This window comes from Diplotaxodon limnothrissa, linkage group LG6 (assembly GCF_057381915.1).
Source record: "Diplotaxodon limnothrissa isolate DT_005_m linkage group LG6, D_limnothrissa_male_GT1.1, whole genome shotgun sequence".
Taxonomy (NCBI): domain Eukaryota; kingdom Metazoa; phylum Chordata; class Actinopteri; order Cichliformes; family Cichlidae; genus Diplotaxodon; species Diplotaxodon limnothrissa.
Window position 1 is genome coordinate 18,307,955 of NC_140601.1, and position 25,906 is coordinate 18,333,860.

At 41.7% G+C, this 25,906-nt stretch overlaps 1 protein-coding gene across 1 annotated transcript; it reads left to right on the top strand.

Moving 5' to 3' along the window:
• The first annotated feature begins 10,360 nt into the window (after positions 1-10,360).
• Positions 10,361-22,210, top strand: LOC146630395 (uncharacterized). The gene is made up of 9 exons (XM_085355808.1): positions 10,361-10,388; positions 11,213-11,422; positions 11,571-11,720; positions 12,307-12,348; positions 13,245-13,324; positions 13,613-13,700; positions 13,815-13,925; positions 19,068-19,310; positions 22,149-22,210. Exons 1-9 carry the CDS (start codon positions 10,361-10,363, stop codon positions 22,208-22,210), a joined length of 1,014 nt encoding a protein of 337 aa, XP_085211934.1.
• The last annotated feature ends 3,696 nt before the right edge of the window (positions 22,211-25,906 follow it).

The window sequence follows — 25,906 nt, forward strand, 5'->3', positions numbered from 1 at the left end:
TAATGTGGACGTTTTCTCTCCAGGGTCAGATATATACTCTTAATTAGCCAGAGGAATGCGACGCATGAGAGCGGAACAAATACGTTACCGTTTTGGCCGGAATTTCCTTTCTTTCTGCGGCATGTGCTGCTTTAACCTGATTAGGTATGGCACTTATCAGCAGGAGATGAAAGCACACAGAACATCGGTGATGCATTGCTGGACACTCTGCTCTGCTTCCACTTCACCCCCATTTCCAACCCGACCCTCCCCGAGGTCATTACTGGCTGCGCCGTGTGTCATGGAATGAGGGAAACTGGGTCGGTCATTTACTGTAAGGCTGACACCGCGCCCTCGTTGCAGGCTCTTGTTTTGGGAACGGATCAAAAGGAAGTTTCGAGGGTGCGATAAACAAGCGGGGACACTTTCAATAAAAAATCATTTTTACTGAAAGAACTCAAAATCAGATAAACAAGTTTCACAAGGCGGTGACAGGGCCGCGCTTTTGTAAGGAAGCGAGACGATTTCCAGTTCGCTCGTATGCGGGAGATTACAGTTTACTGAACCTGGCAGCAGCGAGTCAGAGCAGATTTCGTGGTTGCACTCCAGCGCACAGAAAAGCTTGTGGCAAGGTTAGGCCTGGCTTCCTGCTAATGATGGATTAGAAGGCTTTAAATGGCAGATGAAGCTAGTTGGTATTGGCAGGCTTGGTGTGGTATAGCTTTAATCTGCCACATTTGTGGTTTTCTTAGGAAACAGGGCAATCCCAAGTTTAGCTGAAGCCAGGGGTATTTTTCCTGCATTCATCATCTTTGAGACCATTTGGCCTGAATTCACTCAGAGCTGTTTGTTGGTGGAATATAAGGGGGGTGGGGGGAGACTCACGCTCCGTGGTGTTAGGTATCTACTCGGAAAGATGGCATCACTTTGATGGCATCAATCTTGCTCCTCGCAAGATTAAAAAAATACATAAACGCAGCACTTTATATTTTTATGCACTTTCTATCACAAAGAAGAAAAGTCCCACCCAACATATTTTTGAGTTGTTGCTTTGTGTAAAAGGATCTCAGCTTATTATGCAACAACGCGCTGAAGAACATGTATCTGTGTTTAAACTGTGTGAATGAATAGTTTCTGCATGAATCTAAAATTTCTGTTTTGTTAACCAAATGTGGTTTTAATCTGCAAACAATTTTCCAACTGACCCTAACAACAACACGAAAAGGTTTTTTTTACTAGTTAATCAGAATTCTTTAAAAAACAAAAAAACAACCCTTATTTAAACAGAACGTTAAGCTTTTGAGCTCTCGCATCACTAGCAGGACGTTGGTGGATGCCGTCACTTGCTCGCTTCTACTTACTTTCTGCACTCTTGGCAGCGTCCCACTTGTGGATAGTTGTCCAACAACTCTGGCAACCACGAGCTGACAGATCAGGTGGTCCTTGTCTTTCGCTCGCTTCCCTCTTTTTATTCAAATTAACGTCAAACCTCAGCTTTTTTTTTTTTGCTTTAGCAGCCAGGTTTCTCTCTTACAACAACAACATTATCGTCTCAACAATTCACTTTGAGGTAAATGTAGTCCTTTTAAAGATAAATGGGAACGTGGCACGAAGGAAAAAGCGGGCACACAGGTTAGAATAAGTTTGACTTAATCTTATTTGATTTTGTTATTTGATTGGTTATAATGTCTAACAACACTGCTTTGTGTTTTGTGGTTTAGAAATTGAAATTATTTTTAGTGCAGACATTAACAGAAAGGGTTACTTTAGTGATAGCATAGGAAACCCACTGACTATCCAAGATGTGCAGAGAACAGGTAATATAATAATGATATAGTGCAAGAATTTTTGATTCTGCATGTTCACATTCAGATATCTGTTTACAAAAACTGCTTCCAGTGTACTCTGCACATATCAGAATAACACAACAAAGATGGCTAATATAAAAAAACTTTTACCGATATGGCATTTTGATAACACCTGACTCAAAGCATGACTTCATTCAAATGAAGCTTCAGATTCTCTTTAATGCTACAGTCACATTTGGAAAAACAGTGGCTGGAGACCCCAGCATGAGTAAAATTATTTGGACCTTGTGCGGTGAACTCACGATTTCGTTATTAGGCCTGTCCGCACTCGCAATCAGCTGCTGTCTTAAAAGTAACTTTGCATCAAGATGGCTATAAAATGGCAATAACATATAGTGAGTCTGCTAGGAGTTTGTAAATGAATGGGATTAGGTTGACAATTACGTACAATCAGTTTGTAATATTCATACAGCGACATGTGATTGGTGTCCAGCAAGTCTAGCAAGAACATCACTGATCTGGTAAAAGAATCATAAACAATGATGTTGTTTCTGCAGGAGGGCAATTCAACTACAACTTGACATAGGTGCTCATCAACCGGTATATAACCAGAACACAGCAAGTTGAGTCGAGTCCACTATTCTAAAGAGACTTGTTTCACTAATTGGTGCTTGATTGCAACATCTTGTCAACCTGAAACACAAGACAATTATTATTAGATCTTCCCCGATCTGTCTGAGAGTGATAACAGGCTCTACTTCTATAGTTTGGAGACCAGCAGTTGGCTTGCAATCGAGAGCGGTAGCTCAGAGTTTCAGGATGTTGCACGCTCCTCTGGGCGATCAGTTGGTCACCGCAGCTACTTGCAAATGTGGAAAATTTCTTCTCTTTCTGTTTTCCTGTTTTTTTCTCCAGTGTGACTTAAACATAAAGGAAGTACTCGAGCTATTTTGTTTATGCGAACATGAGCAAACATGAAAACGTTATTTGCACATTATTAAAACATGGGCACGCCAAGAATGAGAGTTTTTGAATTGTGCGTGTGTGTGTGTGTGTGTGTGTGTGTGTGTGTGTGTGTGGGACACAATTGTGTTAATCTTCATGTTGAGGAAGGAGACGATGGTCTTCCAATTGATGGGCTCCTGAATTCAGGCTAAACATGTATTTTTCAGAAAAACCTCAACACAAACAAAATCAGTCACCAGCTGTCACACAAACCGGCAGCGAAGTGGAACGCCGTGATTATACGTTTTCCTTATCAGAGAGTACGCTTTCTTAACGTTCATGAATATTCCTTTCGTGCTAAATAGGTTTGCAGTCTGTCTCCCTTCTCCTTTTGTATATATCAGAATGTGAATGATGTCAGATTTTACTATTGCTGCCGTGTGCCATATGCGAGCTATCACTTCAGAATGCGAGACCAGCCTTTGCTTGTGGCCAGCAGCACATCTGCTCACCTTCTGTTGTGGGCTTCACTAAAGTGTGTGTGTGTTTGTGTGAAGCACATAATATACACACAAACACACGCGTGCACATGACACAGTCACAGGTGGAGCCTCAGTGTGAGTGCGACAGCGAACATATCTTTACATCTTCCATGAACAAACTCTATCCGAAGTATATTCCCAGCTACTGATCTCCTGTACCACACATCTTGTACCTAAAAGTATAAGCATTACAAGCGCCTCAGAGCTGATGGTTGCACTAATGACCTGGATGGATAATGTGTGTTACGGTAAATGAAAATGAGGTCATACCCCCTCATTTTGATTTCGTACCCCACACAGAGCAAGTTCCCAGCTCCTCCTTGTACTACTACTACTAATGCGATTCTTTATCTTTCTCACACATGCTAACACTAACACACAGGAACACACACATCCTTATGATCTGTATTTGCTCAGGAGTTACTGGAACAGGCCACACTGAAGTCTGGAAACAGAAGGACATCCAGCCTCCAGGTCTCACGGTTCCACTGATTGACCTGATGAAGACCAAAGGCTTCCAATCACAGAGTCAATGTGTGCTGCGTGTCTGTATGAGTAGAGTATGTGTGTGGGCAGGCCCGTCATTGTATGTGTGTGTGTGTCGCCTCCTGACCACACACACGGTTTGGATGAACCATTATCATTTGCACATTAAACTCTTGGAAAACACTCCAGGAATTGGTCCTGGTCCTTCAGCTGGCGTCTTTCTTTAATCTCGCACATGAAGGCCAAAATCAGAAGCGCGTCACGTGTGTTTGTACGTGTGTTTGTATGTGTTTGTACGTGTGTTTGTACGTGTGTTTGTACGTGTGTTTGTATGTGTTTGTACGTGTGTTTGTACGTGTGTTTGTACGTGTGTTTGTACGTGTGTATCAGTGGTGATTTGCGCTTGTTCAAACTCTCTCCCTAGTGTCTAAGACACACAACACGGCCTCAATCTTTCGATCATCACACCAACAAGAGGGAATTAAACCTCCTTTTCACATGGGCTCAACAAACTCACAGAGACCCATCAACAGATCACGCGTCCTGCAGTTGTGCACGTGTGTAAATGCACGCATGCACAAACAAGACCAAAAAAATGAAAGAAATGCAGTCAAAATGCATAAATCAGAAGACCATTTATCTACATATGCAGTACATAAGATATCCTTACGTGAGTCAGTGGGTGAGTAAGAAAAAAATGATGCATGAAGCAATTAATATTCATAAACACCACTTTTTCAACATGAGTAGAAGGGGCCTCTCTAGGAAAGTCTGAGAGAAAGATGACAGAGGAGTAAATGATGGGGCACAAGTGGGGAACAGATCTACGCAATTAAGGCTTAGGCTCTGCAGGAAAACATATTTTTCGAGAATATTAACATTTTATTGACCTTTCAGGCCACACGTAAGCTGAGAATTATTCTGACATATTTCAGATGTCAGAGGTTAAGGGTAGTACAACGTCTGTAGCTTGAATGGATTCACAGTAAGGAGGGATAACTGTGTAGCTAATGGAGGGGGACGATCATATCTGAATATGTTTCTGACACAACAGCAGCACAACTGCTCCTATTCTCTGTAAGGGTGCTGTTCGAAGAACCATGTCCTTCCTCAAGATAAACAGTCATCAGTAAAGGCCACATGCCTGCCACATGGTTAAAAAGACAAATATCACCAGCTGTTGCCAAGGTTGACAAAAAATTCTTCAGTTGCATTAATTAAAAATGCCAAATCAAAGAGTCTATATGAAGAAGAACTCATCACACCTACCCATGACGTGTTCAGTGTGTATAAGTTTATTATTACAAGTCCTGATGTCTAATGAATAACTCAAAATTTATTTTAGTGCTCTGGGTTTTTCATTTACAATCACTGAATTAGGCACACCAGTTCCACTGCGCTTTAACACAAATATCTAATCCAATATCCAATCACATGGCAGCACCTCATTGCCTTTAGATACGCAGACATGGTCAAGCTGACCTGCTGAAGTTCAAACTGAGCATCAAAATGAGGAAGAAAGTTGATTTAAGCGGCGCTGAACATGACATGGTTGTTGGCACTTGATGGACTGGTCTAGAAAAAGCTGATCGGCTGAGATTTTCCCCACAAAACCATCTCAAGGTTTTACACACAATGGTCCAAAAAAGAGAAACCATCCAGCGAATGGCAATTCTCTGGGGCGGAAATGCCTTACTGATGTCAGAGGTCAGGGGAGAATGGCCAGACTGCTTCGAGCTGATAGGAAGGCAACAGTAACTCAAATAACCACTCATCACCACCAAAGCATGCAGAGGAGTGTCTCTGAAGGCACAACACGTCAAACCTTCAAAATCTGTGAGGAATGCTTCCAGCACCTTGTTGAAGCTGTGCCGCCAAGATTTAAGGCAGTTTTAAATGCAAAACTGGTCCAATCCGGTTCTAGCAAGGTGCAAGTAATAAAATGTCTGTTCACTGTGTGTTTTCAAATATTGAAATCCATCAGAAGTTAGACATAGTGCTGGAATGTAGTTTTAAAAGTGAATGGGAATTACTATGTGAGTAGGCATTAGCCTTATATTACAGTTGTCCCTGAATCTACACCACAAGTTCTTTTCACATTCTCAGATGCACTGGAGGCATTCAAACTTTTAAACCAGATGAAATGAATGAAAAGAAGCTAATACATTCATAAATCACAGCACCATGTCAGATCTAAATATAAGAGAATCTTTCAATTGAATTCAGTTGAATTCAGGTTTATTTATATAGCGCAAAACACAATATCAGTCTCCTCAAGGTGCTTTATATTGTAAGCTACCTCCAATAATAGAGAGAAAAACCCAACAATGAGGGGACTCCCTATGAGTAAGCACTTGGCAACAGTGGAAAGGAAAAACGTACGTTTAACAGGAAGAAACATCCAGCGGAAAATGGCTCAGGGAGGGGCAGCCATCTGCTACAATCAAGTGGGGATAAAGGAGGTAGACAGGACAACAGACACTTAAACACATCATTGGTCAGGTCCAGTAGTTACCTGAACTAACCATGCCCGCTCGCGTATCTGACATTAGGTATGGTTTGTTTCTGCCTCCATTCACTAATAAAGGGTTAACTTTTGGAGAGGAAAGAGAATGGCAGAGTGAGGGAAAGATTTAATTTAAAGTCTTTTTTTCCGTTAGCACCTCACAAGCTCTTATACTTATTTAAAACACACACACACAGTGTGAAAATATTAATCAGCCATGGTGGCATTCATATCCTCTGGCTGGCACCGTTTACCCCTTATCTGTATAATCCTATGATGCTGCTTACTAACTGGAAGCCTGTATTAGACCTGCCTGTACCACACACTAACATTTCCACCTCAGCTCTTTTTTCTTTATTACAATATTGCACTAGAACCTTTTTTGGCAGTTACACTGCAATTGTTGCTGGCAGACAACACCTTTTCCTTTCAAATGCCTAATGCCTATTTATATAGGTGTTTCTGATGTTTCACTTCCCCATCAAACAAGGCAACAATGCCAATACTGTAAGCTGCTTTCATTCATCAGCTGAGTGATAAATCCACCCAATAGTGTGTGGGTGGTATGGGCTATGTTCTCTGGGTGGTCATATTTGGGAAACGTGAAGTCCAATAAAGGTGTATAATTTGGAGGGCATTTTTATCCACCCTCTACCAGATGTAAACAAAATGTCCCGAGGTAAGCAGCTGTTGAAACACTAGATGGATACATTTACAGGCATTGTCTTCATATTCCCGGTTGGCGTGGAAGTCTTACATTTAACGAATTCCTCTGGTAACTCTTCACAAACAGAGCTCAGTGCTCCCTGAAAATTTCCATTTGGCAGAAGATTCACTTTGTGGTGCTCGAGCTCAGGAGGTAGCCGAGCTTTTGCCACGATGAATTTGTCTCACGTCTCGTGTGCTCTTGTTGAAATCGCCATGCCGACGGTTTCCTGAGGGTTTCGGCGCTGGTGTAACTGTATGTAACCGGTTAAACGGCTCAGCGAGACCCTTTGAGTGAGATGACTGACAGAGGGCAGCAGGGAAGAAAGAAAGGAGCGAATGAGTGTTCTGGCTTCTTGACCTCTTAGCATAAGAAGTCTTCTAAGTTCAAACTCCAGCGATTACAAGCTGAGCTGGTATTTAAAGTGGGCCTAACCCCTCCCAAACCTACCCCCACCCCCCTCGCCCTCTCCCTCGCTCCATTCACTTCAGGCTCGTGTGACTTGTGTGTGTGTGAGACAATGTCTGCGACTTCAGTATGAGAGTACATGCCACATGAACCTCAGTGTGTGTGTGTGTATGTGTGTGTGTGTGTGTGTGTGTGTTGTCGTTTAGTAGAGTAGGTGGGCAGGGTCAGGGGTTGCTTAGTGGGGTTCTGGAGCCAGTGGGCCTTCTTCATTGTTCAGGCTGGAGCAGCCAAAGGGGGGCAACGAGTATTGATGCTGAAGGTATTGCCTGCTTACGGTAGGGGGTTAGCAATAAGTGTGTGTGTGTGTGTGTGTGTGTGTGTGTGTGTGTGTGTGTGTGTGTGTGTGTGTGTGTGTGTGTGTGTGTGTGTGTGTGTAGACCTTTTGCTGCAAGAGGAACCCACAAGGGGCGGGAAAGGGAAAGTAATTACAGATGATATAGGACCAAAGAGAGGAAATTGATTAAAGAAAATGGGTGACCAGGAAATAAGCAGGGATCTTTTTTTCCCCTTCAATTAAACTGAAATGTCTCAGTGGTCTCTCTCTTTGAGCTTCACATGGTGGAGCTGGACTGTGGGGAACCCAAGCAGAGTGTGTGTGTGTGTCAGGGGAGGCGGGGTGGACTGTGGGGGGATCTCCGTCAGGGGAGGAGGCCTTGCAGAGGTGATGCTGATGGATGCATGTACTTGCAGCATTTTTTGAGGAGAGCAAATATCCTCCATGCGTTACTTTAGTCACCATATTTATGAGAGGAAATTCTTTAAGTTGTCTTTTTTAATATCTATATTGCACAACAACAGTCACCTCAAGTGTATTACAAGGTAATATTAGATGGAGAACCTCCAGTCACACACAAAGGTATGCTACAACTCATAGACAGAAGCTGCTGTCCTTTTTTTTATGTTGTTGGGGGTTTTTTTTTAAGTAAAATATAATTCCATACAAAAAAGGACATCACGTCCTGCATCAAAAACATATAAGAAAACTGCAAAAAAAAGAAAAAGAAAAAAAGAATTGACTTCATGTCCAACCAAACCTTCGGGCCACCGCTCACGCTCTCTTTCTCGTGTACTGTTACTTCTCTGTAACTTGCTTGGCAAATGCGAGTATACAGTATGAATAGTTTTACAAGGCCAAGGGAGAAATAACAGTGAGGGGAGGTGGTGGTGGTGTGTGTGTGTGGTGGTGGGGGGGGGGGGCAAGAAAGAGAAAACAGGTTGTCAGTGTGGTTGAACAGCAAAATAGCATTTTCTCCCTCGGGCTCAGCCTCCACAGATGTTTCATTCAGGCCCCATGGCAGGGCCACTCTAAAAAGTGCTCCAGTCCGACACAATTCAGCCCCTTTGTGCGCTGAAGGAGAGAAGCTCAGCCCACTGTTTACTGCTCATCCACCCCCCCCTCCTCTAACCCCCGTCCTCATGTTAGCAGGCGGAACAATTGGGGAGGGCCTTGCCCAGAGCTGGGGCGGTGTGGCAGGTCAACAGAATGGGCTGTGAATCCTGTGCCTCTGAATCCTCTGGGTGGGTGGTCCAGCTCTCTCCCCTCTCCGTGTCTCTCACACACACATGCCCTCTCCTCTCCTTCTCTCCTCTCCGCGATTAGCTCATCCACTAGGCCGGGACTGATGCTGTTGCCTGGGCTCTGTGATGTGGCGATAGGTGGCCCAGAGAGGAAGCCAGACATGGGTTTTTCTGCAGGATTAGTGGGTCCAGAAGAGACCCGGTCGACGGGAGGGGGAGGGGGGCGCAGCGGCCCACGTGGAGCCTGCCAGTGACTGGGTGGCAGTTAACGCTAATCCTGCTGCTGATTACCGCTGGCATGGGGGGAAATAAACAGTAATAAATGAACCCACAAGGCTGAGCACACATGCGCCTTCGCAACACAAGGCAAGTCAGGCTCACGCACTTGCACAATAGCGCACACATTCAGAAGCAACCAAAAACATGGTGGCATTACAGAAAGAAAAGATTGCTTTCGGTGATGGTATGGGTTGTCATCTGGTTGTATGACGAATGGCAACAAATACAGTCACGAGCTTCCTGGAGCTCGTGGAGATCGAGGCTCGTGGAGATTCAAACGTTAAGTTTTAAGTCACCAACAGTCCGAAAACCTCAAAGACATTAACATAGGACAATGTTAAAGTGCAAAATCAATCTTTCATCTCTCTTAATCAGCAAATAACCCAATCTTCCACTCTCACTATAATCAAAAACATCACTGTCAGACCACTGGACTCTGCTATTACCACAAACATGCCTTTACCCCCTTGACAAACTGCAGGAAAAACCTAACTTTTTTTTTTTATTCATGCATTTTGTATGCCCTTTTACTACATAATTAAGCTTCCATCAGAAAAGATGCACCTTTTTCCTGCATTATCCCCTTAGTCACAGTGACATCTAGTGAGCATAAGCCAGAAGTGACAATAATGAACAATTGGTGAAAAGGCTTATATTTAGAAACACACAGTTTCCCCAGAATAACACATGCAGGTGTTAACTGCTTGGAGAAAATACACCGAAACATAAGTTCCCAGGTCTAAAGAGGTGAATCTGAAGTGAGATGTTCGCTCACAGTCGGCAACAGGTGTCACTCTGCTTTGTTGTTCACAGCTTTAGGTTTATGGGGAACAAACAGAGGTTTGTGGCAGCAGGTCTGCGAAGAGAGTCGCCTCTGAAGCAACAGAGCAACAACGTTTCTTCTCGTCTACGGCGTTTGAGCAACGCCGCTATCTCAAGTAATGTGGTCAGAGTTTTGGTTGATCCTCTTTTTTCTGTACAGGCATGCAATGCTCTGAAGCATTAAGGAAGAACCGCTGCATATGAAAGCACAACCTTTAGACAGGAGGCATATAAATACGGATACTTTATATTTATTTCTGTTTGGCTTTTCCAGCTGCTGCTGCCATCCAACAGACTTACAATGCCATCAAGTTTCTTCTTTATGCTGGGTAAGACTGTTTATATTATATTATATTATATTATATTATACATACAGATATATATATATATATATATATATATATACATATATATATATATATATAAATGTGTGTGTGTGTGTGTGTGTGTGTGTGTGTGTGTGTGTGTGTGTGTGTGTGTGTGTGTGTGTGTGTGTGAATGAGAATGGGGTGTGTCCCTCAATAGAAATTCTTCCATCTGGGTTCAGATCGTAATTTTTACAATGTGAATTTAATAAAATCACATAATCTGACAGAACATTGTTTTCGCAGATTAAATGTGAGAGTGTTGTACGTTGCACTTAAACCACTGTGTGCATAAAAAGGTTCTCAGGCACGCTGCCTTAACACACAGGAAGATTCAGTTCAATAAGGCTGCGTGCGTTTTATATAATGGGAACTAGGTCTTATATCCTGCTGTAGTGCTTTTGTGCACGATTTCACATATGGCTGTAGAAATGTGTAGAAATGAAAGTTTTTGTAACATCTGGGGAGTAATTTCCCAAGTTGTTAATGCATTGTATTAAAGTTATTTTCTTGCTATATATATGTCGTATTTTTTTAAGATTATGAGCTGAAAGTGGACGTTTTATAGGTGTGTATTGTACTACCTGTGAGTTTCATACTGTGTTAAATGATAAGGCACTCTGAAACAGTGGGTCTAATGCGTGTTGGGTAAAAGGAACTGGGGAAAGACAAGAGGAAATGCATAGAAAGGCCAAAAAAGGTATGCTGAAACTGAATTTAATGATAAGGTAATCAGGTTTGATATATTGTTTTGACCTATTAGAACATTATATTTATTTTTTGTGTAGGTTTGGTTGTGGGGACCGCCATAGCAAACAAAACAATACTTGAGACAGATCTTAACACCTCCATCACCAACACCACCAGCACCTTCATCACCAACACCACCACCTTCATTACCAACACCAGCACAATGAACACGACCATCAATTATGATCAAACTACCATCAAGACAAGCAACTCAAGTACTGAAATGAACGTCAGCACTGAATCTTCTGGTGAGAGCTATTATCTGAACTCCTTTTACAATAAAGCCTATACTGTAAAGCAGTTCTTTCAGATATTTTAACCCTTGTAAATGGTCCAAACTTCACAGTTTCTTATTTTTCTTAACATAAAAAAAATGTTTTGATTGTTTTGTTGTAGGAAACAGCGCAACAAGTGTTGCTACTACAGGTAGAGCAAAGCCCAGCAGTCAGACTGTCACTGAAACTAAAAGGACCACAAAACCTCAAACCACACCTGCACCGGGTGGTCCTGTGGCATCTCAAACCACAAAAGGCACATTCCCGAAGAGTAAGCTGGGACTGATTTCTTACATTACCAAAATCAGCATGATTATTCATAGCTCTCTGCATGCCAATAACTGTGTTGATTGTAATAAACCCTTCATCTGCAGATCAAACAGATGAAACAGTTGTTGCAACAATCCAATTGAAAAGGTTCGCACGATTTTGCAGTTCTCCTCATTTCGACAGGATTAGCTCACAGCCTCGTCATGCAACCGTTTTTAGTGGAAAACCTCAGATAAACCCTGGCGTGCTTGCATCAAGGCACGTTTTGCAGCTAAACATCCAGATATTTTCTGCAGGAATAAAACAAGAATGATGGAGGCAAACATAAGTTCCAGAGGCCAGAATTGGCCTAGCAAAGATACGAATTTGGTCCACTGGACATCTTTGTGGCCCTTGATCTTAAATGAGTTTCCCTGAGCTAGAGGAAAGAGTTGCTTGAAATTGCTTGAAACAAAAGTGCAAATGAATATGAATATCCTTAATGTCAACTGTGGGTGTTTTTCGATTGGATTATGGATAGACTAACGTTTTATGACAACTCATTGGCAGGTTTTTTATTTCATACAAGCGTCTTGTATATCTCACAGGTTCCACGTCCAGTCCAAAGACAGCTGGCTCTGACAAAACTGGTGAGTTAAACATACGTCAGCATGTCTGTGCCTCACAGAGGCTAGAACATTTCTGTCAAATCTAGTGTGTAAATCTACAGTCACATGCCACTTCATTAAGTCCACCTGTTCTTCTGCTCATCGATCAAATATCTGCTCAGCCAATCACATGACAGCAACTCAATGCATTTAGGCATGTGCATGAACAAGAGAGCGTCAGAATGGGAAGAAAGTTTTATTTAAGTGACTTTAAATGTCATGTGATTGTTGGGGCAGGATTGAGTATTTGGGACAACTGCTGATCTGGTGGGATTTTCCCCACACAACCATCTCTAGGGTTTACATAGAATGATCTGAAAAACAGAAAATATCTAGTGAGCGGCAGTACTCTGGGAGAAGGAGAGGATAATAGATTGACTGCAGGGAAAAGCAACTCAAACTATCAGTTTGTGCTCGACACAAGGTGTGCAGAAGAGCGTCTCTGAATGCACAACACATTAAATCTTGAAGCAGAAGGGCAACGGCAGCAGGAGGCCCCATCAGGTGCCACTCCTGTTGTATAAGAACAGGAAAGTGAAGTTACAGTTTGCACAACTCAACAAAACTCGAAAACTGAATTTGAAAAATGCTACCTGATCTGTGGCGTTCTGGTGGTAGGGTCAGCAATATGCTGTAAAAGCATGGATCCATCCTGCTTTGTATAAATGTCAGAATGGACCAGAAACTTCTGAGGAATGTTCTCAGCACCCTGTTGAATCTACGCCTCAGAGAATCAAGGCATCACTGATTGCATAGTGTAACTAATGAAGTGTCCTGTGAGTGTAGGTCTTTACTTGGAGGTCTGTGGGTCACAGTGCATAGCCACAGTGTTGGCAGATGTGCTTCACTCTAAACATGAATTGTATTTCCTCCTTCAGGTATCATCATTCTAGTCATTATCATCCTCGTGGTTGTGGCATTTTTACTTGTCTGTTACGTGACAAAGAAAAGAAGAAGAGTAAGTAAAGAAGCTCTACATTCAATACCCAACAAAGAATGGTTTGACTGGGTTTCATACTGTTTGCTAAACATGTAGGTACAGACAGCGATTTATTCATAAAGACTGGGAGTGTGCGGGGAACTGATATCCTTGTTTGGTCCAAAGATTTTTTCAAAATGTGTGGTATCATGGTCATATAACTGCAGCTTTTGTTGCTCAGTTTAAGCCAGGGATCTGTGTTGCATGTAAAGAAAAACATTTAAATAAAGGCACTAATGCGTTCCCCTGTGTTCTGGATCTCCTCAGCGCTACTCAGTTGATTTTTCCTCCAGACAAGATGAAGTCAACATCCCTCTCAGCACCGTGGAGCCTGTTGATACCGCACCTCAAAATGGTCAGTTATTGGCTGGAGACAATGTGTCGCCTTAAATATAACATCGTTCTGTTTTTTGAACCAGGTTCCTCCATCTGAATAAATAAACATTTTTCCTGTCTGAATATTTTTCAGGTCTGAAAACCTTCGAAAGTACAGAAACTACTGCGAAAGAGCCAGAAGAACTGGAGGCAAAGCCAGGAGGCGCAGATGAAGTTAAACCCGAAGCACAGGAGGAGCAGAAAGGTAAGAACAAACCTGTCTGGATCTTTTTCACAATATTTGACTTGTCACAATAGGAAACCCAGATTTTACTCACAACTTCAACAACGGTTTTTTGATATTGTACCAATAATTCACTTTGAATTTTTCACACCAGCGCCTTTCCTGTTATGATGTGTTAAAGAAAATGGTTTCCGCGTGTGTGAAACTCAGATAAACAGCATGTGTTTGGTGGATTAAAAATGGTGTGAGTGTATAACGGTGTTTGCCACTTCCTCTTTCTTAAGATGTGTTAAGAGAACAAAAAGGAAGTCCTGTTCGTGACACCGCTCCTCACACGTTACCGTAGCAACATCCACGGATGCTGTAAATATTGAAATAGTGAAATCTTTATGTGTACATGACTCAGACGTTGACTTAACGGTTAACACGAAACTTAAAATATGAAATGAAGTCAGTTTGTTTAGAGGGAAAATCTGATGCAATACACACCAGTCTGACTCACACAGTTCTCCAGTATTCTGAAATGTGTGTGTGCACAGCTAACAAAGTTTTCTAGTTTAAAAAAAGCTCCCACAACAGATGCCCTGCAGTACTTTAGCCCACCACTTGATGGAAATGGGAGCTAAGTTAAGAAACAAGGAGTATGGTTAGTTTCCCTTTACCCAAGTAGATGCAAGATCTAATAAATAAATAAATCCTGAGGTTGTGGAAAGCTGTATCCCTAAGCCTTTGTGCAGGGAATCATGGAGATGAGCTTTTGCTCTTCTGTGACTTTTATATACAACATTGTTCCCTTTTTGTCATGCACTTGCTCATTAAAATGTTGTTGCTTTAATATTTTCGTTTCCTTGTAAATGAATAAAGTTTGTCCGATCCTAGTATTCTCCTTGTGTGACATTGTGGCGTGTCTCTCTGCCTTCCCCAACAATGTCTTGTCCCAGTTGTTGTGAAAAGGGTCTGCTTTTTGTTTGTTTCCCCCTCTCGTGTGACAGTAAAAATGAAATTTTGCCATCTGCGCTTGATACTAATGTTGTCTAATCTCTGTGACAAGAATCTGTAGCACCTACTAGAAATGTACACTCACTTGCAGACATTTGGGGAACTGCTACTGTTGGTTTTGTGGGCAAAAGAGGTGTCAAGACAGCAAGTTAGTTTCATTGTTTGTTTAAATTTTTTTTTTTATATCTACTATTTTAGGGCTTGAAAAAAATCATTTTAAATTTGAAGAAGGCAAAGTTGATTTTGGGGGGGGGGGGGCAATAGTTGAATTCGGTGTGAGAGGAAACAAGCATATACGCCCTTTTCAGGCTTTGGAAATTGAAGCCTGCTAAACACATGTCATTTCCATATAGGTAGTTTATGACATAGTACTGTGTAAAAAATCTTGTGCCCGTCGTTGCTTCTTCTGTATTTTACTGGAAACAGGTGCAGCAATTTAATGAAAAATCCACAATCATAAATGGAAATACAGCATATGAGGCAAAAAAAAAGACCTCTTGAAAGCTGCCCCACCATATTTGAATTCAGTGGCCAGGAATGACTCCTCGCTTCTTACTAATGGCATTTTATATTTGCGGCTAAAAACCGGCCACATATGTAGTAAGTTGTGCCTCAAACTTTAAACTCAAGATATTAAGCATAATAACTATGGTTTATCATTAGAGGCGAGGTCTTTTGATCCTTTTCCTCCTCACCTAAAATCTCATCTACTGAATTGAAGTCAGGGCTCTAACACAAATGCTAATTAATTACAGATATTATTGCACGTTCTTATTCTCAGTAGATTAGACATGTAATCTTACTGTCTCCAGACAGCTGACAAGTTTGCTATATAAAAACACCAGCTGGCTATAGGCTAACATTATGTCAGTTAATATTAGGCTTGAGTATCCTAAAAATCTCACCTTTCCTCTGATAAACAGTTACATACTCACGTCATATGAAATTTTATTTAATTAGTGGTGGAGTCCAGCAATTTTAGACCCACTTCAAAGGTTTCACTAATGCTGGCAAACAGCAGGTAACACAAGCTAACAACAGCTAACAGAGGCTAACAGTAGCTAAAACAGTAGCACTTACCAACAGCTCAGAATATCCCCAGCAACAATTCAACTCGGTATGGCTGCCATGGTCAAAAGTGAGCTGATTCACATTGCACTCCTTTCACATAGTTTTAGAGTCCTTTTCCAGAGTGAATAAAGTTTCTCACCCAACATTGACAGCTGAGGTAAACAGTAGACCGACAGCCTTCCACAAGTAGGAAAAAACCAAGTTATAATTTTTTTTGTTTGTTTTGTTTTTATCGGAGAACTGTACATGTGCAGCTTTTTCAATTACAAGGTATTCCTCACTTTATACTATATTTTACTCTTAAGGTAAAGGCTTATGGTGAGCTGTATGTGGGGCTGAACAGAAATGAGAAAAAGGCTTGTAAAGATCGGCTAGGCAGAGCTCAAACTGGAAAGGATGTGCAGCAGATTAGGGTGGTTAAGGATAGACATTGAACTCTTATAAAAAGTGAAGAGAGTATGTTGAGAAAGAGTACTTTGAGGAGCTAATAATTAAGGGAAATGAGAGAAAAAGGACGACGGATGGAGGACAGTGAATCAGGAAGTGCAGAGGACTTGCAGAGGAGTGGAAGAGGCAGCTGGTCCAGATGGACGGTATGAAGATACGTTTAACCAGGATGTTTAACACAGTTCTGGAGGGAGAGATCATGCCTGAGGAATGGAGAATGGATGTGCAGAGCTGCGTCACTACAGAAGATAAAACTGAAGAATCATACCATGAAGCTAGTTGTTGAAGCCAAGGTTAAGAAGAGAGGTGATTATCAGTGAGCAGCAGCATGGTTTCATGTCAAGAACGAGCTCTACAGACGTGATGTTTGCTTTGAGAGTGGTGATGAAGAAGTACTGAGAACGTTAGACCTGTTGTTTGCAAATAGATGTGTTGCCCCCTGGTGGCAGTTGAAAAAAAAGCAAAGAGTTGTATTTAGTATTTAGTATTTATTTATTTATTGTCATTGTCAAGAACAATGAAATTGCGTTTGGGGCTTCCATACAACCCAAAAAAAAGAAGAAAATAATAAATACCCCTTAAAACCCAAGTGTACATATTTAACCCAGTGTGACTCCAATGCAATAAGACAATCCTTAGCAATAATGTTCGTAGAAATTCAGACAAAGACCTGAGAAACATGACAAAATACAACAATGCAACCCATTCAATATTATTGTACTGTGAGATATGATATCAGATATGATAGTTATCTATTTAAGAAAGAGGGGGGGGGGGGGCAGGAGGGGGAAGAGAATAAAGATATGATGCACCAATGCAGACCAGTTCATTGCTATTAAGAAGTTGGATATGGTTATTGTCCGTGAGAGGGGGGCAGAGAGTTCAGGAGCCTCACAGCCTGTGGATACAGGCTGTTGGCCAGTCTGGATGTTCTGGCCTGTATAGACCTGTACCTTCTCCCTGAGGGCAGCAGATGGAAAAGGTGGCGCGCAGGGTGATGTTGGTCCCGCAGGATACTGTGCACCCTCCTCAGACAGCGAGTGGGGAAGATATTACTGATCTCTGGCAGACTTGTTCCAATAATTCTGCCAGCTTCTTTCACCACCCGCTGGAGTGCTTGCTGATCGGCCTTGGTGCAGCTGGGGAACCACACTAGAAATCCATACGTCAGAACGCTGCTGATGGCACAGTTGTAGAAGTTCAACATCAGAGATCTGGGAATGTGTGCGCTCCGCAGTCTCCTCAGGTAGTAGAGGCGCTGTTGGGCCTTCCGTACAACTGAGGTGATATGGTTGCCCCAGGACAGGTCCTCGGTCACAGTTACCCCCAAGAATTTAAAACTGCTCACCCTCTCCACCGCCTCACTGCCAATGAAGAGAGGCAGATGGTTGTTATGACCCCTCTTCCGGAAATCTACAATGATCTCCTTGGTCTTTTTGGTGTTTAAGACCAAGTTATTGTCGTGGCACCATGACTCTAGTTGTTGCACCTCTGTCCTATAGTTTGTCTCATCATTGTTGGATATAAGTCCGAGCACTGTAGTGTCATCTGCAAACTTAACAATGAGATTGGACGCGCAGGAGGAAATACAGTCATGGGTGAAGAGAGTGTATAGCAGAGGGCTCAGAACACACCCCTGAGGGGCACCGGTGTTGACCACAAGGGTGGAAGAGGTGTTCTTACCCACTCTGACACTCTGTCTACGGTTAGTGAGGAAGTCCACAATCCAGTTGCACAGAGAGGAGTTAAGTCCCAGTTGGTGGAGTTTGGGACGGAGTTTGTATGGCCGGATGGTATTAAAAGCCGAGCTGTAGTCTACAAAGAGGAGCCGTGCATAGGTGTTCCTGTGTTCCAAGTGCTTCAGTAATGTGTGCAGCACTGTGGCGATCGCATCCTCGGTTGACCGGTTCTCCCTGTATGCAAACTGGTGCGAGTCCAGGGATGGTGGAAAAGCAGCTCTGATGTGTTGCGCATTGGCTTCATGTTTAAAACCCAAACGAAATAGTAGTTAGAGGCTGATTCATGCCAGGAATCCACCTGTGAAGAATAGTTTAGCAAAGGCTCGAATAACGACTGACCAGCCAGCTTAGTCATTCCACAATTACGTCTTGAAGAACAGCCATCTTCCTCTTTCCCTAATTTCTCCTTTCCCTCTCCCTAAGACTGGGTCAGATAATAATGGGGCCGCCCTACTTTCCCACAGCCTCCAACAGCTGCATGGCTGTGGCTCATTAGGAAGTGATCACTAATCAGCTGCATCATTACCAACATGGTGGCCCCCTCAAATGCTTTTGCCCAAGAAATATCATGCCTGAGGACAAACTACTTCAGGCTGTTTAAGTGGAAATGCTGTGATTATGGGGCACCTAAATAATTCAAACAGCGGTTCTGCAATGTCATCTAGATTTAAAGGAAAAAATGAAGAAATGTTTCAAGAATTTCACACAATTAACTTATTGCAAAAGTTTAACATTCTGTCGAAAAGGTATGACACAAATACAGGGGCATTCCAGTATTTTCAAACTCAGTCCGTGTGTTTATTCTACTTATCCACATTGTTTCAGTTTCCATTTATTTTAATCACTGTTTTTTATCTTGAGAACCACAAAAAACAGCTGTGCTTTCTGCTTTTGTTGTCCTTTACAGCTGAGACTGATAAATCTGTTGCTGATCCCAGCACTGAGTCTGCAACTCCAGCTCCTGCTCCCGCTCCAGACAGCTCTGAGGACAAGCCCAAAGCGGATGTAGCTGAGCCTCCTGCACCTGTGGAGTCCACTGTGGAAGTCAAAACTGATGATGAGGCCGCTGTCTCCAACAAGACTTCAGTGGAGTCCCTGAAGGAGACAAATGAGAACAACAGCAACAACGCTGGCTTCATTCAGACGAGAAGTTGGTATTTAGATCATTTGTTCCCTCTAAACATTCATCACAGGTCCTTCACCTTCGGAAATCCTAAAATACAGTTTACAGAAACGCCCGTATAGTACACTGAGTATGATGCAGGCCTTCAAACACTCAGGTCTCATGGATTTGTCTTAACAAATCCCAAACTCGCTCGCGAACTTACTGTTCTGCTATATGGGGTAAACGTTCAGCTCTTCCGTGTTCATATCCGAGTTACAACAAAATGCAACATTTCAACACACTGCCGTCTAACAGAGAAACAACAAAAGCAGAACTTTCGTGCATATTGTGAATTCCTTCCTCTATTTACCCTGAAAATCTAGATTACTGTGAAACATTGGAAGGTAGATTAAGACTTTTTCTTTCAGCCTGACATGTGTACACAGTTCTTAGTCAGTGTAATTGTGTAAAGGATCTTCTCTAAAATGAGTGTGAAAGAATGCCCCTTCTAGTGGTTGGATAGTGTAAGTAATAGGGAATAACAGCATGTGTAGGTGTGATCTTTGCGATCAGCTGAACTCGAATCAAACTGATCTTCTAAAAATTGTCTTTTTGTGATAAATTTATGTAAGCAAAATCACTTAAAGAGTACTGTGACAGACTAGAGGTGTATCCAGGGTGTACCCCACTTCTTACTCTGTGGCATCTGGGATAGGCTCCCCCACTGTCAAAGTAAACCAGGAAACACAGGACAAGCACGGCGACCGAGAACTAACCACGAGACACGGCTGAGAGGGAAGACAGATGACTAAACATAGAAAGAACAAACCCTACACTAGAGATGTGACACACTAAACATGGAAGGCAAAGGGACAAAACCTAAGAACCAGGAATCCCAAAGACACAGACATGACACTGACTGAGAAGACAGGGAACGTGGAACATGGAGCATTGGAGGCGCACAGAAGCAGACACCAAGAGAAAATCATAAATAATGAAATCAATGACTATAAATAACACAAAACACTCTGTCAACAACCATGACACCATTCAAATTTGGCTTAAGTCCATCAAGGTCTTCAGTGTCAACTTAATTATTAATTTATTGGTTGGAAAATGACAAAAAGCCGTGTGTATAGTCAACTTAAATTACTGGAAAAAGATTAAAAATATCAAGTATGATTGATCGGTAAAGAGATAATAATGCTGTATAGAGCTATTTAAAACTATGTTTTTACTGCCATTGTTTGTATTGGCACCATATGGGCATACGGGCAATGATATGGATATGTGGATTTTTAATATCACGTTACTTCGGACCTCTAACCTGTTCTTCAAGGTCAAATAAGGTCAAACTTTCACAAAATGTCTTTAATATCTTCTGGACATCAGGTCTTGTTTGATCACATAATGGCTTAGTGGGGCAGAGAAATATTTTGTACATAACTGTGGAAGTGGACTCTAACCTCCAACCCATCACTGTCAGGTGATGGGTTGTCAGTTTAAGTATTTTTCAGTTTAAATACTGCAGCATTGTCCTGTTTTCATGTGTCATTAAAAACAAATCAACCCAGTTTCAGTATGGTATTAATGCTACTTTCAGTTCAGTGATGAGCACCACCCCCTTGTTTGTGAGCTCTGACTTTATTTTTCTAAAACCTGGTTGCCTGTTTTCTGTTCAATGTAATGAGAGGACGTCCTTTGTGGTGATTTTGGGTAGTAATGTCCTGTTTTCAAAATATTTGCAACCCAATTCCAGTATGATTGAAACTGAATTGATAAAGACAGAAGACCTACAGTTTAATGCATTTTAGCATAGATATTAATAAATTCATAAATCCACAGGATAAAAGAAGAAATCAAACTCTGAGCTGGTGTGTATTTCCCCCCAAACCTTCAGAGCCCTACATTAAACAGTTCTTATTATTACAGACAGTCGGTGCCAGCTTAGACTCCTCAAAAGCTAATATGTCAACTGAGCACTCACCTTCCTGCTCTGATGTCTGGCCCTCCTCCACCTTCTTCTCTGACAGACTGACTCCCCGTCCTGAGTAAAATCCTTTCTGCCTCATCCTGCCCTCTGCTTCCTCATGGTTAAAAATGTGAGCTATAAGTCCCGCTATCCACTACAAAGGACACTGAATACAAGTTTCACTTTGAATGGGGTGCATTTCTGAACTCTTACTAAAGTTAAGATCCTCAAATTGAAGAAATTTGAGTCTAAGCAATAGAAGTATCACTTAACCTTCCTTGTGGCCATAAAATATGGAAGCCCAGGATGTCATATAGGTTGCATAAAAGGTGCTTGGTGTAGCGGTCTCAGTCTCATATCCCCCAACAGAGGACAAAAATTAATAGCGGGGTTTTACGAGGATATGGGGATTCTAAATATCACATTTTACCTCACTTTTACATTTCACATCTGCCTTACTTTTAAGCTGATCCCCAAATTTGTTACACCTTTAAAGAGAGTGTTGCCAGCCAGTTAGACATATACCGTATTATAATGCTACATATTAAGTTCACGTTATTCGTGTCCACTTATTTACTTAATCAATATCTACTCCTACATAATGTTTGTGTAATCAAAGTAAACATCTGTCACGTCGCTCTTATCTGATTTTTGCTGCACTGCAAACTTCTTAAAGCGCATTTAAACAGAAAGGCGAAAACAAAATGAATATGTACTAAATACAGCGTTATTCCCTTAAAAGTAAATGCTCCCCAGAGAGTGAGTTGCCTCTGCAGAGGTGTGCGCTTCTTGTTTTATCCTTGATTTGACTTCTCCTCTAGTTTTGACCGTCAAGCAAGTGGTTTTAGACATGATAGTGTGCATCCACAATGCACCCACAGCTACACCCTATTTCTGTTTCTTTTGAATAGATTTGATCTTCTGGGAAGTTCCTCTCGACTGTCCGGTGGGAGATATTGTGGCAGCCTGGTAACCGTGCTGTTCCTCAGAAACTTGGTAAGACTACATAACACTACAAGACAAATGCTGTGCTGCAGCTGCTCCACCGCTCAGCCAGCTTAGCTGTTAATAAAAGGACAACTCCCGCCACCAGCTGAAAGTCAACCACATACGACCAGCGGGCGTGCAGTGTTACAGCTTCCTGTCCTGAAGTAACTTATTAAAAATAGAAATACCATAACCATAAAATCTAAATTTGTCTAATGTCCAAGTCCTGAAATTGTAAATCATCTTGACAGCCTGACATCCAGCGGCTTATAAATACTCATCATGGGAAACTGCAACCAAAACCGAGCATAAGTGAAACATGAAGTAGTATTACATACACGAGTTAGTTAAGTTGATTGTTGAATCAAAGTCAATTTTGCAAGCTGCTGACTGGATCGCCATCATTTCCACAATTAGGCAATAACAGAGAGACACACCCAAGCCAAACACTTCTATCAAAATGTGTTTCTGCAAACTCTGAGTCATGCTTGACATCACTCCTTTATTCATCTGACGTCTCCCGCTCTGTTTTTCGCTGATGGATGACATCCTTCTCTCACACGAGTAGTAACACGGATCCTCTCGGTCTAATCATCACATGCTTTGGATGTAAGGCCCACATCTGCACCTGCAGTCCACCCTCTCTTCCTATCAGCTCAACAATGCTCCGGGCTGCAGCCAGAGGCCTGAGGAATTCACACTGCTCTTAACAGCTGATGATAAGCTCACATCTGAGAGGCTAACTGCTCGGGAGCTCGGCGTTTTCAGTCACGGATCATTTCCGCTCTCACAGAAACAGCAGCTTCAGAAATGCCGGGAATGTCCATTTCTGCAAAGGCAATCGCTTCTAGTTCTGTCTCTGATACTTGCTCACATGTTTAGTGGGTCTTTAAGATAAGAAAAATGAAGGCAATCAGCATGACTGTGAAATCAGCTATGCATTTACACAATATTACAGTTAACTATTTGATCATTGGCATCCAAACCTCTATTTCAAAACGTTCTTATTGTGCTGTCCGTAGGAAAAGTGCAGGTTTTCCCATTATCAATGATGAATGGGACTGAGACTGCTTTCATTTTGCTAACAGCAGCTGTGATTTTTCTACAGTGTCACGTCAAAGTACATTCTGTGACAAATCTTTTCTTCAGTAGTTGGCAGGCAGCTTTGTTTGTGGATTTAGACTCTGTGGTGGCAATTAGTTTTTCTTTTCCTGTAACTGAAGTTCATTTTTTATATGCCTGGCTATGTTGGACCAATGAAATGCCTCTCTAATTATATTGCTGAAGGCAGGAGTGGGCAATTAATTTTCCTAAGGAGTCACATGAGAAACTGGGACTGTTGTGGAAAGCTGCGTAATAACAATCATAATGTCAATAACAATATTAATAGAAAAATGACATAAAGCATATAACTAGACACATACTAATACTTAATTCAGTTCAATACTGAATTCAGTTCAGCAGTGCAGCCCTCCACAACAGTCCCAGAAAATATACATGCAAGCTCTCTAACTCTGCATAATACACCAAGCATATAAATGCAATCAGTTTGATGCCGTGTGTGTTCATTAGTCTGAGAAGCTTAGCTGGATGTGGTCTAGTGTTCTGAAATCAGCATTATTTTAGGCTTCAGAGTGAGTAATGAGCATGCTTAACAAAGCACTTACTAAAGCGCTTACGGAGTCTAAAACTCACAGAACCACTTTAGCGTGTGCCATCCATAGCACCTTACTTTATTCAAAGTGCAATGGAACAATGTAACTGTCTCTAGAAATATGTAAATTCTGCATAACAGGAAAGCCAAATATGACTATGTTTTATAGACAAAGTTTGCTTTTATAAGTTACCCTGCAGGATTCATTTACAATAAGCATGACATACAACATAAAAACATTGTTTTCTATCTTAGTCATGTCAAGAAGTAATTATTATTCTTTTTAATTCATGGTCCAAATGGATGGCATAGATCAAACAGCTAGCATGTGTTTGTGCAGAGGTGCCAAAGACTGCAGTTCATGGAATGGTCAGTCTTAGAGACACGTTAAAATACCCACCTGTACAGTAGAAGTGTACATGAAAATAATTTTTTAAAAAAACCTTTGGTTACTAATTTTCCCTCTTCTTACTCACCTGTTAAAACTGCCTAATCTGCACACGAGTGACAGGTCGATGTTACCAGCTGCTTGCAAGGCTTGATCTTTAATCCTCTAAGTTTTGAAGTTTGGAGGATTTTTATGCAGTTATGTGCCAAATAATATCACTTGCTGTGTTTTTAGTATCACTAGCAGTCTATATAGTTAGGCACAAAGGTGGCAGACATCAAAAGTTTCTCATCCAGAATGCTCTGTTTTATTTTGTTTTTTCATAAATCCAACAAGTACTCAGCTCTAACCCAGCACGTTTTAAAGGTGTACTTGAAGAGAGATGAAAGGCTTCTAAGAAAGCAACTACATTTTTATACCTAACAAGTTAAGAGTGAGACATGATGCCTCAGATGCCAAAAGACACCCTGTGTGAATCTCTTAGCTGGCCTGGGAATGAGAACAGGCAGTCTGGAGAACCATCAGAAAAAAGAAAAGTGAAGACTGCACTGATCCCCACCTGGTTTGGGAAGTGATGAGCAAGGTGAAGTTTAAAGGCTGGAGGGGAAGATAATAGACATGAGCTGCCAGGTCATAAACTAAACCAGCATAATTAGACCTGAGACTTTGCTGTGTTATTTTCCAGTCAGAGCAAAGCTTTCATGTCTGATGGTTAATGTTGGTGGAAACTGCCGGTACCGCCTGGGAAGAATATTTCACGGTGAGGAAGAGACAGAAGTGAAAGAAGGATAGACTCAGATTTTACTCTTTGAGACAAGCAAAGCTAGTAGTTAGCGGGAAGCAGCAGAGGCACTTACTGGAAAGGTGGTGTAGAAACAGGTCAAAGAGATGAAGAGAGATGAAGATCTGTGGCTGAAGATGGTGGTTTGCCTTTCCTGAGCTTTTGTGTGTGGAACACAAAGTAACACAAACAGTACAAAAGAAAATAAAAATATTAATACAAACTTTTTTCTGTTTTTTTTAGAAGCTGTCTCTATTTTCTTACAATTTTCTTGGGAGACATATAAACATAAATTTGTGGTGGGCTGGATGACAATAGCGCAGTGCTGAACACAGGGTCTTTATCTCAGTAATAACAGTGAAGGAAAGCTTCCTGCTCGTGAGGTTTGATGTGGTTCAATCTGGCAGGTCAGCCGTTACACCTGGGAAGCTTTGCAGAAGGGAGGGACTGCTGGAAAACACCGACAAGCCCTTCACACTGCAGAAACAGTGAAGAAAGAAAGAAACAGCTGGCGGAGGCTGGATCAGCCCCTTTTTCCCTACACGTTGTGCTGCTAAGCACCAAGTTTTTGCTAAAACTTTTCAACTGCAAAGTCACAAGACAGCAATTACACCTGTGTTATTTGCACTGCGTTTGCAGAATGATCCTGTGCATGCAGCTTTGAGAGAATGGTGGAGTGAACGGTTTTACTGCAATGATTTATTATGAGATGAGAGAAGTTTCAGGAGCATTGAGTTTATGCGATTTAAGAAGGCATGTTTAAAGTATCTTGTGGTAAAATACATTCATCGTCTAAATGTCTGTAAGGGTTGATCGTATCTGCATAACATAATGGATTAAAATAGCAGTAAATGAGCAT